The sequence below is a fragment of the Hemiscyllium ocellatum genome, chromosome 5 (assembly GCF_020745735.1).
Source record: "Hemiscyllium ocellatum isolate sHemOce1 chromosome 5, sHemOce1.pat.X.cur, whole genome shotgun sequence".
Taxonomy (NCBI): Eukaryota; Metazoa; Chordata; class Chondrichthyes; order Orectolobiformes; family Hemiscylliidae; genus Hemiscyllium; species Hemiscyllium ocellatum.
In genome coordinates this window covers 32,232,002-32,244,902 of record NC_083405.1, presented here as the reverse complement: position 1 = coordinate 32,244,902, position 12,901 = coordinate 32,232,002, and the positions used below count along the sequence as shown (strand labels likewise).

Below are 12,901 nucleotides of genomic sequence, written 5' to 3'. Positions count from 1 at the left end.
CTGGTTCAGTTGGAGGTGCTAGCTTTCTAAGCACTGCTTCTTCATCAGTTGGTGGAGAAGCTGATGAAGATGCAGCACTTTGAAAGCTAGTGCTGCCAAATAAACCAGTTGCACTATAACCTGGTGTTGTGTGATTCTTAACCTTGTCCACCCCATTCCAACACTAGCTCCTACAAATCAAATCAAATAAAAATCAAAGGTATAGAATTAAATATGCAGGCATTTGGTATTTTTACAGTACTGCTTTCACAAAATGTGATTTCATACAAAAATGAAATTTGACTTGTTCAATCACTGTAAATTACTTGGCCAGACAGAGTTCCCTTTACAGGATGGACACTGAGGGCAATTTCCACTTTCACTGCCTGAGTAGTGATCCAGTGAGTGAGTCATCTGCAATTTTAGCAGGTCCATGGCAATGTTGAAAATGACCCTAGTTCACTGTGGGGCACAGTTAGTAAAGGAATCCATGGGTTGACATGGACTTTCTGAATCAATCAAATAGCACTTTAATGTTTTATACTAGTTGTATCATTGAATAAATGTCCTGTTGTGAAATACTGTTCAACAAATGTCAATTATTTCCTATATAACACTGATAGTTTAAAAAATACAAATTATGCCATCTTTTCCATTATTTATTGCTGAAACATGCAACCTCTATAATGCTAACATCTGGAGACATTTTGTATTTCATCAGTTTTTAAAACTTACAAGACTGGCCCAAAAGCTGAAATACTCCAGCATTTCAATTTGAAAACTTGTGTTTTCATCATTGTACATTTCTGCAGCGAGGCCTATGTGGTCATGCCACAGTACTATATGATAGATGGGGGGGGGGGGGTAGGGAGGGAGGATGGAAGAGATTACGGCGAATGTATCCCTCAGTGATAATTCTTGAAGTTGAAACTCGGGGCCCATTGAAGAGTTTTATTATTCTCCACCTTGCTTTGACGCGAGCCCTCTTTTTTTTTATTTGCTAAGCTGGGAAACGGCGGCCGGCTTTCCAAGACTCCAGCGGATAAGTGGAGATTCCGATTCCCCTCTCTTGAAATTCCCCCCCCCCCCCCCCCACCCCCCTTGCTTTCCCTTTTACTCCAGATCTCCTTGTGCAATGCTGCGTGGCTCGACGCCGGCTGAGTCTGAGAGAGCCACGGTCACACAGAGGATAGACAGATGAACGACACCGTGAACCAACATTAGCCGTGTAAATGCCCGAGTGCCAGCATCGGCGCCACATTTCTCAGGTTTGGGGGATGGGGTGGTGTTGGTGGGGGGGGTGGGGGGTGTGGAGGAATTAGAAGAAACGTTTAATGCATTCGCGATCCGCGGTGGTGTCTGTCTAATGCGCTCGGAGGAGGCTTTTATTTTAAACTTTTTGGCTGTCATTTCTGAACGGCTGTTTTATTAAAAAAAGAGCTAACACCATCAGCTGCACCGCAATAATCCCTGAGATTTTCTTCTGCTTTTTGTAACTTTGGGATAGGTCCAGAGCTGTGGTGGAAGCGATCCAATAGCAGCCGATAAACTCAATAATGACAGCACACACTGATCGGCGAGTTGCTCTGGCTGGTTCGCGATCCGCTTAGTAAGCGATTGCCTCTTTTCTTTCGCCCTGCAAGGGGCGACTGAAGGCCACTGCACAAGGACAAATTTTGTTGTAAAAAAAGAAGTCTACGATTTGTGCCTCATTCTCTCCCTCTCTCTCTCTCGGGCGCGCTGCTCCCTCCCTCCTTCCTTCCAAGGCGGCCTTCAAATAATCCGCTTTTGTTGTGTGTTTGTGTGTGTGTGTTTTTTTTATTGTGCAATGTAGTGAATTGAAAGGTCGAGATGGATGTAAACGGAGTTTCTCAGTGTCGGGAGAACGGGAGCTCGGAGCCCATCCCCCATGCTCAGGGGTCTGGAGGCAGTGGCTGTCAGCAGCAGCAGCAGCAGCAGCAACAGCAGGATGGGCAACAAGACGAGAGTGCAACTGGCAGTGACAGCCACAGTCAGGAAAAGCGACCAGCAAATGATCAGGAAGACAAGAAGGTAAGGGCACCTTCAAATATCCTTACTTTTATTTTCTTAAATTGCAGAATTTTGCTTTTTTTTAACAAAAAAAGGAGGGAGAAAAATACCTGAATGGAGAGTGTCATAAAATTGTCTACAAAATTGTTCTGGCTGTGACAGTGACATGCATTAATGATTATGGTAATTGTGAGTGAGCAACAGGAATTAAGATATCGTGAAGACTGTTACAATACCTTTTTTTGCAGTGCAAGGTGGGCAATCTTAGTCACAACAGCAACCTTCCATTCACAGTTATCAATTATAGGTTGCAACTTATAAATAAGTAATTAGATGAAGTACAAACCTAGGAAATTACTATTGCTGATGTTAATAGCCAAGTCCTTAGCACACTTGCATGGCATTTCCCCTGTCAGTAATTTTAACAAACATTGACCTATTGGAATTAACCATATTGATACTTGTATTTAACAAGAGGAATGCTACATAAACACTTGTATGAACATTAGCAGTTATTTTGCTCTGATACTAATACCAATCCTAACTTGTGGCCTGTTCTGTTATAACAAGTATATTTTAAATATTGAGTTTTATTGAAGATTTGAGGTTCCTTTTAAAAATTGTCAATCTAGTTGTTCAAGTTATATTTAGTGCACATGAAGGATTGACCTTCTGTTTTACCCCACAGAGTTAATACCATTTTAAACTACATCCAACAGAGGAAAGGATGTGCTAATTAATTGTAGGGTTTTTTTTTCATTTCTAAAGGAGTTATATAATTGGGATACTTTGTATCCAGTTAATTTATTATGCACCCTTGATGACAAACAATGTATATATTACACATTGGAATAAAGATATTTGGGTCTTGGTTAAAATGCAGTTTCTATTAACAGGTATTAAATTGTAAACAGTGATACAATTTACTGCAATATTCAGTATTTTTCAATTCCAATTCATGAATAAGTGTGATGAATTATTATTATTTCAATTTGGGGAAGTGATTGTACCTGATTAGGTTTGCTACTTGATTTTATGAATTTGATATCATAATTTCTTCAAACATTTTTGAAATTACAGAACAGATATGTTTGAATTTTGGCACTGTCATTGCCTTTTCCTTTTCCTTAGGGCCTAGGCAGCTGGAGGCATGACCACCAATGATGGAGTGAATAAAATTTGAGGCTTTCAAGAGACTTGTAGTGCCTGAGGAAGTGACTGAGACAGGGAGAGGCAAGGTCATGGAACAATTTTATGAAATGTTGAGAATTTCAAAATTAAGTCATTGCTGACTTGGTAGCCAGTTTAGAACAATGAACATGTGGTGGTGTGTGAATGAATAGTACTGATATATAGGATATGGAAGACTGAGTTTTGGATGTCCTCAAGTTTATGAAGTGCAGAGGAAATAAAAGAATGAATGAGGGTTTCGGAAGTGGATGAGTTGTACGATATTGCAGAGGTGAAAGTTCATGGTCTTGCCAGTGATGTAGATATCTTTCTGGTAACTCACTTCAAGGTCAAATATGACACTAAAATTGAATCAGCCCAGATTAGCCTCGAACGGTTACCTGGAAGTAGAATGGATATGGTGGGTTAGGAAATGGGGATTGTGGCTGGCTTCAAAGACAGTAGCTTTGGTCTTCCAAATATCTACTCAGAGGAAATTTCTGTGTATTCAATACTAGACATTGTATGAGCAATGTTACATGTTAGCAGTCAGCTGTAGCTATGTGGTGGGGGTGGAGAGGTTCCTGTGGAGATGATGGTGTCACAAGGTGTGTGGAGTGTTTAAGTTGTATTTCATCAACTTTCACGTGGAACCTGACACTGTTATGCTATACATCGAGATAATTAACTCTAAATACCTAATAATAATATTTAAAGATAATTTGTAAAAACAAAATTAATCTGGAGGTATTAACAGTGGAGATGTGTGCATTGAAAGAGTTAACTAGTTAACCTTTAAATATTGCCATCACACATTCACAATGGTGCAACTGAATGTTCAGTCTGATTATTTATTCACATTTCAAATGCATACAGGTTTCCCTTCATAACTTTTAACTGCATATTGCAATTGTATCGAAGCTTCATGATCACAATCAAAATGATCAGTTTTTACTACCTTCGCTTGCCTATGTTAAGAAAATGGGAGGAAAAATGAGGGGAGAAAGGAATAATAAACTGGAGTTATTATTTGTCAGCTTACAACTATGTGTACATTCTCATGCAGTATAAAGAATGATTTTATTCTACTCTTATCTGATCAGAATCAGCATAAAACTGTTAAGGATTTGACTGTTGGCATGATGTGCAAGGCATGTAACAATAGACAAAGAAAGAAGAATGTAATTATCTAGCAGCTTTCCGTTTAGAAAATGAATGTGATCCTTTGCAAGTATAGTCACAGTTGTACTAAAGAGAAGCATTTTATTTACATGCAGAGGTAGTCAATCTCCGACTTCCCTTTCCTCTCTAAAGTCTGTCAGTCTGCGGAAACTTAATATCAATAAATGCAATCTATTACGTTTTGGTAGGATTTAGGAGGCCATGTCCCCTTTGGGAAACAAGTGTCTGAATGAGGTGGAGAAACAAATTGAATTAGAAATATAGATGCATGATTTCCTGAAAGTACTGATGCTGGCCAATATGGCAATGCAAAATATAAAGTACAGACCCCATTTCTCAGAGAGTAGAATTGAAAAAGAGTTTTTCAATGGAATCTTGGTGAGACCATATTCAGAGTAAAGAGCTCCATATTAAAGGCCCCAATCATATCGGAACTAGAGACACTGGAGAAGGTGCCAAAAAGATTTAATTGCATGATATCAGAACTGAAAGGTCATATGTTTTAAGGGAGATTGAACAGGGTGATGCTGTTTTCTCTTGAGAAGAAAAGACAGAGACTTGGCCTGATTACTTGACCTCAGTAAATGTAGAGAGGATGTTTCCACTTACAGGCAGGACCAGAACAATAGGCCTTTGTTACAAGATAGTCACCAATACATCGAGTAGGAAATTAAGCTAAGCTTCCTTACCCAGGCATTAGATTGTAGGACCTAAAAGGAGAAGTTTAGAAAAATAGCTTCAACACATTTAAGGCAAGCTAGATAAGCACATGAGGCTAAAAGAAATAGAAGGATAGAATTATGGGATTAGATGAAGATCTGAGTCTCATAAAGCATATGCAGCAAAATGGATAAGCTGGGCTGAATGGCATGTTTTTGTTGTCAGTATCTTGTAAGTACTGAAACAATTCTGAAGAATCAAGGAGTGAGAAAGCACAAAAGCAGGCCATTTGACCCATTGTGACAATGCCAGTGTTCTGGTCAAGCTCTCCAGTTAGTCCCATCTGTATTCTTTGCCAAAGCACTTGATGTTTTCCATTTAAAGCATTTCCACAAATCCCCTTCAATATCTATGCTGAGTCTTGCCTCCACCACCCTTCCAAGCAAATATTTTAGATCACAACCACACTGCAAAAAAAATTTTCCATCTCCCCTCTGGTTCTTTTAATCACATTAAACATGTGCCCTCTGGTTACTGATCCTTTGGCTACCAGAAACCAGTTTTCCTTATGTACTTTCGTCAAAGCGATTTATGATTTTGACCACTATCAAATCTCCTCTGCCAAAATCATAGAATCTCTACAGTGTGGAAACAGCCCAAAAAGTCCACACCGACTCTCCGAAGAGCCCACCCAGACCCCTTCATTTACCCCTAGCTAATGCACCTCACCTATGCATCCCTGAACACCATGGTGCAATTTAGTATGGCCAATTCACCTGATCTGCACATTTTTAGATTGTGGGAGGAAACCCGTGCAGATCTGGAGAGAACATGCAAACTCTATACAAAACAGCCATCTGAGGCTGGAATCAAACCTGGATCCCTGGCACTGTGAGGCAGGAGTGCTAACCACTGAGCCACCATGCCACCCAGCTTCTCCTGTTGATTACTGTTATTTACATAGAAATTATAGCATCTCCTGATGACTGTACACACACCGATAGGAACACTAATCAGAGGCTGCTTCACAAGTAATGATACTGCTCAGTAAGCTGCACGCAAACTCATCGTGTCATAAGGCACCCCATTCAAAAGTATTGAATGAAGTTCCTCTACAGACTATTGACAAGGACTAAACAATAGTTAGGGTTTCCCATTGTCATTTAGATACCATTTGGATGACATAATAAAACTTAAGTAATAAACTCTAGCATTAAAAATAAACTTTTATAAGTGTAGATTCTCATTCCTCCAGCTTTTAATTATTGGCCATGCCTGCTTTAGCTCTGTCTGTCTTAGTCCAATTTTTTCCCATGTCTTTAGCTTGTTTTCTGTATTTAATCAGTCAATGAATTCATGTTACACTTGTTTAAATTCTCCATTGTCCTTTTCTTATTCCTCAATCTCATTGGTTGAGGCGATTACACTGTCGTTTGCTCTGTTCACACAGCTCCCAGATGCTCTGTAGAGGGTGCTACATTGTGTTGGATGATTGGTTGACTGAAATTTGCCATGCAATACCTATGGTGAAGTGCAAGCATAAGAGCTGATACTATTTGTTCACCACTCAAAGCAAAACCCAGTCCTATATATTGGCATTTACATTCTCAATGTAAAAGTAAATGTGGTCGTAGGATGCATTTATTATCATTGTATCATTTGAATATCAATGTATCAAACTTACACAACATTATTTTGTTATTTTTCCCTTCATTAAGATAAAACTTGACTCTTCAAAAGCAGTTGTAATATTTGTTTTATTGTCAGGGTGTTATAATATGCATTGAAAATGACTTTATAATCTGTAGCCTTTCAGAAATGCCAAATAATGCAGTCAGATGCATTAGGTTTAATATGCTTTATTAATTTGAATTGAACACTGAATGGACTGTGATTAGTGGATAAAAATAAGATAAAGCGAAAACACAACATAAGTCTTCAATATCTAATGATTGGCATTTCAAAATTGTTCATAAATGTAAAATAGGGAAAACCCATAAATGCTGTAAAGGGGAAAAAAAACAAGTTATGACATTTTGTGTGGGGGTCCACACTTCATTAAAATAATTTGTTCAACATCTCTTTCCTCAGTGTGGATTTTTTTTACAATTGATATATTGGACAGGGAAATGAGCATCATAGATAGAGGTTTGGGAGCAGGTCTCAGGCCTAATTTTAACGTGACATTTATTATGATATTAACAATATTTGTATGAAACTTTAAATAAAGATCCTGAGGGAATGTCATTCCATGAAAACCCCATTTTTCAGCTTGAATTGGGCTGCAATAAGATGAAAATCTAAAATATAACATATCATTGGCACTGAGCTTAACATCATTTTTGATTGAGCATAGACAGACTGTCCTCCTGCCTGAAACTGGTGGAACTTCATTTAATGTTTAAATTGCAGCGTAAGGACTCAATGTAAGTTTGGCTTCTGCACACTCTAATTAGGGGATTTGAATGCTGAGCAATATGGCCACTCCAATAAAGGAAACCCTTGTGGTCCTATCCTCTCAGGAACACCATCTCCACTCACACTGAGTTCTCCACTAGACTCCACCCCAACAAAACCATCACTGCTAAACACCGCTGCCCAGAGGAGCCACCAGATTGCCCCTGATCTCCAGTTGATGAGTTGCCTCTTAGCACTTGTTTAGCACAAAACAATTTTCCTGTAACCAGGCCGGACCATTAAATTGTTTAGGTCTCTCCAGAACAATATGAGGTGGGCACGTTGATTACTGTGACCCCATCTACCGTGTTATACAACAAATTGAAAATCAGCACCATATTTTTAAGCTACATGTTTTGCAAATGTATGCAATTTTTGAGCTACAACATCATTCTTTTATATTGGTATTATTACTATCATCAGTTGTGGTTTAGTTTAGCTTTTATGAACTGCTTTAGAAAGACTCTGCTGTGTGGGAGTATAGCTGCTTGATTGATTAAATATAGGACATATGATTGGAGATTTTCATTGTGATTACACTCAACCGAGAGCAAACTTTCATTTCTGGTTAAATATTTGTTGGAAAGTGTAGCCATGAGTTATGTTGATTCCAAATGATTAACCCTCTTCAGTCATCGGATGTGTTTATTTTAAATGATCAACATAGGAAAAAGTAAAGAGAAAGGTAGTTCACGCCCAAAAATGAATCTGTAAAGACCACGAGGCTGCAAATTAGTTTCAAAACCTTCACCATTTCAAAATGAAACCAAATTATGATTTCTCTGCTGAAGAGGCAATCACAACTCATAATAAAATTGCAATGTAATGGTCAGTGTGGACTCGAAAATAAAGTTGGTATTAAGACTATGCATTAGACGAATGAGCAAACTGTACACTGTTTAGCAACATAGGTTAATTAGTATGAATAAATGTGAGTGAGCACGCAGTAGATGAGGATTAGCAGCATTTTTAACTCTGGAATGATTACAAGCAGATTAAGGATCTTTATGCTGGAAATTCATAGGTCCTGGTTTCTGGGAGCGGATGTTGTGATTTGTGAATTCAGATCAAGGTGGACGACAGGCAAACCTGAAACACCTATGTCATCTGCGTGATTACCACGTGGCTGAGTGGGTCCCATGCTACCACCTTCTTCTTTGGCTAGCTCTGTGACTGCAGCAGGCACGTGGTGTTTGCACACATAGCGAGAGGCATTGTTCTTCCAAGTAGGTGAGCTGTCCCCCTGTTAAGGAAGCCAGACTGAATTATACGGTTGGGACTTAAATGTTGGAAAATTGAAGAAAAGGTTTCAGGTATTTGAATGTGCTAAAATAAAACAAAGAACTGTGGATGCTGAAGATCTGAAAGTAAAATAGATGTTGCTGGAGAAATGCAGCAGGTCTAGCAGCATGAGTGATGAGACAGCAGAGTCAATATTTCGAATGAAGTGACCCTTCTTCAGAAACCTTCAGAACCAGTGGGTGCGAAATGTTAACTCTGCTTTCTGTTCACAGATGCTGCCAGACCTACTGAGTTTCTCCAGCAATTTCTGATATGAATGTGATATGAATGGAGGTGGGAAAGAGGACTTCAAGGACCTAAGGGAGTCGCTGTCGGTGACAGGGATTGTCAGTTCCTGGTATTTCTAACTATTAGATCTGGCTGTAGTGCCAGAATAAATTTAATAATCTTCTGTGGGTGGTCTAGCTCCGTGAATGCAGCTTCACATGAAATCTTACTTACGTTAGCGTGTCATAGAGTTTTACAGCATGGAAACAGACTCTTTGGTTCAACTCATCCATGCCGACCCAGTATTCTAAATAAATCTTGTCCCATTTACCAGCATTTGGCCCAAATCCCTCTGAACCCTTTCTATTCATGTACCCATCCAGATGCCTTTTGAATTTTGTAATTAAATGATCCTCCACACTGCATTTGGCAACTCATTTCATACGCGCACTACCTTCTTTATGAAAAAGATGCCTCTCAGTTACCTTTTAAATCTTTCTCCTCTCACCTTAAACCTACGCCCTCTTGTTTTGGACTCCCCTACTCTGGGGAAAAGACCTTGGCTATTTACCCTATCTATGCCCCTCATATTTTATAAACTTCTATAAGGTCACCTCTTAGCCTCCAGCACTCCAGGGAAAATAGCCTCAGCATATTCAGCCTCTCCCAGTAGCTCAGATGCTCCAACCCTGGCAACATCCTTGCAAATTTTTTCTGCACACTTTTAAGTTTAACAACATCTTTTCTATAGCAGGGGGACCAAAATTGAACGGTGTGCTCCAAAAGTGGCCTAACTAGTGTTCTGTGCAGCCACACATGACCTCCCACCTCTTGTACTCAATGCACTGATCAATAAAGGCAAGTGTACCAAACACCTTCTTCACTATCTTGTCTATCTGTGATTACACTTTAAAGGAGCTGTGAACTTGCACCCCAAGGTCTCTTTGTTCACCAATGCTCCCCAGGACCTGTATAAGTCCTGCCATGATTTTCCTTTCCTAAATACAACACCTCGCATTTATTTAAATTAAACTCCATCTGCTATTCCTTGGCCCATTGATCCATCTGGTCAAGATTCCATTGTAATCCGAGGTAACCTTCTTTGCTGTCCACTACACCACCAATTTTGGTGTCATCTGCAAACTTGCTAACCATACCTCCTATGTTCACAACCATATCATTAATATAAATGACAAAAAGCAGTGGACCCAGCACCAATCCTTGTGACACTCCACTGGTCACAGGCCTCCAGTCTGAAAAATAACCCTCCATCACCACCCTCTGTCTTATTCCTTAAAGCCAATTTTGTCTTCATATAGCTAGCCCGCCCTGGATTCCATGTGATCTAACCTTGCTAACCAGTCTACCATGTAGAACCTTGTTGAAGTCCATATAGACAAGGTCCACCGCTTTGCCTTCATTAGCCTTCTTTGTCACTTCTTCAAAAAAGCTTAATCAAGTGTGTACGACCAGATTTCCAACACACAAAGCCATGTTGACTATCCCTAATCAGTCCTTGCCTTTCCAAAATCAAATAAATCCCTGTTCCTCAGAATTCCCTCCAACACCTTTCCCATTACTGACATCAGGCTCACCCGTCTATAGATCCCTGGCTTTTCCTTACCATCTTTCTTAAGTAATGGTACCACATTAACCACCCTCCAGTCTTCCAGCACCTCACCTGTGGCTGTCAGTGATGCAGATACCTTAGCAAGGGACCCAGCAATCACTTCCCTACCTTCGCATAAAGATCTGGCACTGACAACCTCTCTTACTGTTCAATGCCCCACTACTTACCCAAAAGCACTCAGAATTTCTCCTTCCTATCTGAAGAGATTGTGAAGCTTGATAAGGTTCATAGAGTCAGAGAGTCATAGAGATGTACAGCATGAAAACAGACTCTTTGGTCCAACTCATCCATGCCGACCAATTATCCCAACCTAATCGAGTCCCATTGCCAGTACCCGGCCCATATCCCTCCAAACCCTTCCTGTTCATATACCCATCCAGATGCCTTTTAAATGCTGCAATCATACCAGCCTCCACCACTTCCTCTGGCAGCTCACTCCATTCACATACCACCTTCTCTGTGAAAAAGCTACCCCTTTTATATCTTTCCCCTCTCACCCTGAACCTATGCCCTCTAATTCTGGACTCCCCCACTCCAGCGACGAGAATTTGTCTATTTATCCTATCCATGCCCGTTATGATTTTATAAACATTTATGAAGTCACCTCTCCGCCTCCAACGCTCCAAGGAAAACAGCCCCAGCCTCTTCAGCCTCTCCCGAGAGCTCAAATCCTCCAACCCTGGCAACATCCCCGTAAATCTTTTCCCTGCGTGAAAAAGTTGCCCCTTAGTTCGCTTTAAGAGTCTGTGTCTGTGCTGTACATCTCTATGACGTTGAACATCCAGGTACTGAAACTTACCCTAACCTATCTACTACTCTTTCCATCCTTTTGTCCACTACTTGCTGGTTCACCAAAATCCTGGCATTCCACACATACATGAACCAAACACCGTGCTACCCACTGACAATCACTGACATTCTACCCTCTCTATTGCAGGGCAGCAGCACAACAGAAAAGAGCAGAACTTGACAAAGAGACAAAGATGTCAGCAGCTCCTGTCCTTAGGCACCATGTGGCTGGCTGTGACAGAGCCTGTGTCACCCAGCGCTGCCAACAATATTGCGGACAAAGTCATGTCCCCGTCTAATGTTCCTTCTCAACTCCCAGCTCACCCTCGATCTGTAGCGTGATGTATGATGCATGCATTCATTGCCTGAACCAGGGTGGGAGAAATGAGGTATCCTGCTGTGCCTCAGCCTGTTGTGTTGTGTGACTCAGGCTCGCACTGTTTATGGGCTTATAGCATATAGTGGGGATGCCTGGATGTCAATCCACGACGGCTCCATGATGTGGGCCATGCTGGAAGTGACTGGTAGCTTGGTGCTTCTCAGGAAAGTGGCATTAGCTCTCCATAGTGCTAGCTTCTGGCCATGAACTTCATGGCCTATGTAATCAAATATTTTAATACCATTTATTTTACTTCAATACCAAATTTTATATGATCAACTTTTTTTTTGAGTTGGTTCAACTGCTTCTTGAGTGGAAAATAATATGATATTCCAGGCACTTAAACATGTCAACATTTATTGGTGCTTTTTGTATAAAACGAATAATTTGTGGTTGCAGCACAATTATGTTCTCTCAAACTGAGTATGTTTTAGTTACAACTGAACGGGCCATTATTTTAATTTTGAGAGTAAACAAATTACATCATCAGAGTTCTCCAAGCATAGAAATTTTGTGAACCACCACAGAAGGCAACAAATCTACAAACAGGAGATAGCACAGTGTGATCAATATTTACCTGTTATTTTCACTGTCAGGTCACCATAGTCTTACCAGGACAAAAAGCATTAGAGAGAGAGAGAGAGAGACAACTGGTGGTGATTTAACCTGAGGACCACCACACCTCAGTCCAGGGGAGAATTTCAGAAGGAGGTATTTTTAAATTTGTTCACAGGATGAGAGCATTATTGGCTAAGCCAACTTTTATTACCCATCCCTAATTACCCAGAGGGCATTAAGAGTCAACCACATTACTGTGGGTCTGGAGTCAAGTGTAGACCACAGCAGGTGAGGATAGCAGTTTCCTTTCCTAATGGACATTAATGAATCAGATGGATTTTTCAAACAACTGACAGTGGATTCATGGTGATCATTAGACTCTTAATTCCAGATTTTTAAAATCAAATCAACCATCCTCCATGGTAGGATTTAAACCTAGTTCACAGAGCATTATCTGGGTGTCCAGATCAATGATAATACTAGGCCATCAGCTCCCTCATGGAAGCATCAGCCAGCATGGGGATTGAACCCACATCATTAGCATCATGCTGCTTCAC

At 40.3% G+C, this 12,901-nt stretch overlaps 1 protein-coding gene across 6 annotated transcripts in view; it reads left to right on the top strand.

Annotated features, from left to right (window-relative positions):
• Nucleotides 1-1,138: 1,138 nt before the first annotated feature.
• Nucleotides 1,139-12,901, top strand: part of rbms3 (RNA binding motif, single stranded interacting protein) — a 1,363,226-nt gene continuing 1,351,463 nt past the window's right edge. For 5 of the 6 annotated variants that reach the window (XM_060824630.1, XM_060824631.1, XM_060824632.1 and 2 more), the window contains exons 1-2: nt 1,139-1,247; nt 1,814-2,031. In XM_060824630.1, the coding sequence (XP_060680613.1) occupies nt 1,831-2,031 (201 nt within the window). In that variant the 5' untranslated portion in view covers nt 1,139-1,247; nt 1,814-1,830. Of the gene's footprint in view, nt 1,248-1,571; nt 1,589-1,813; nt 2,032-12,901 lie in introns of those variants that run through there. The other variant, XM_060824629.1, reaches the window with a different exon arrangement.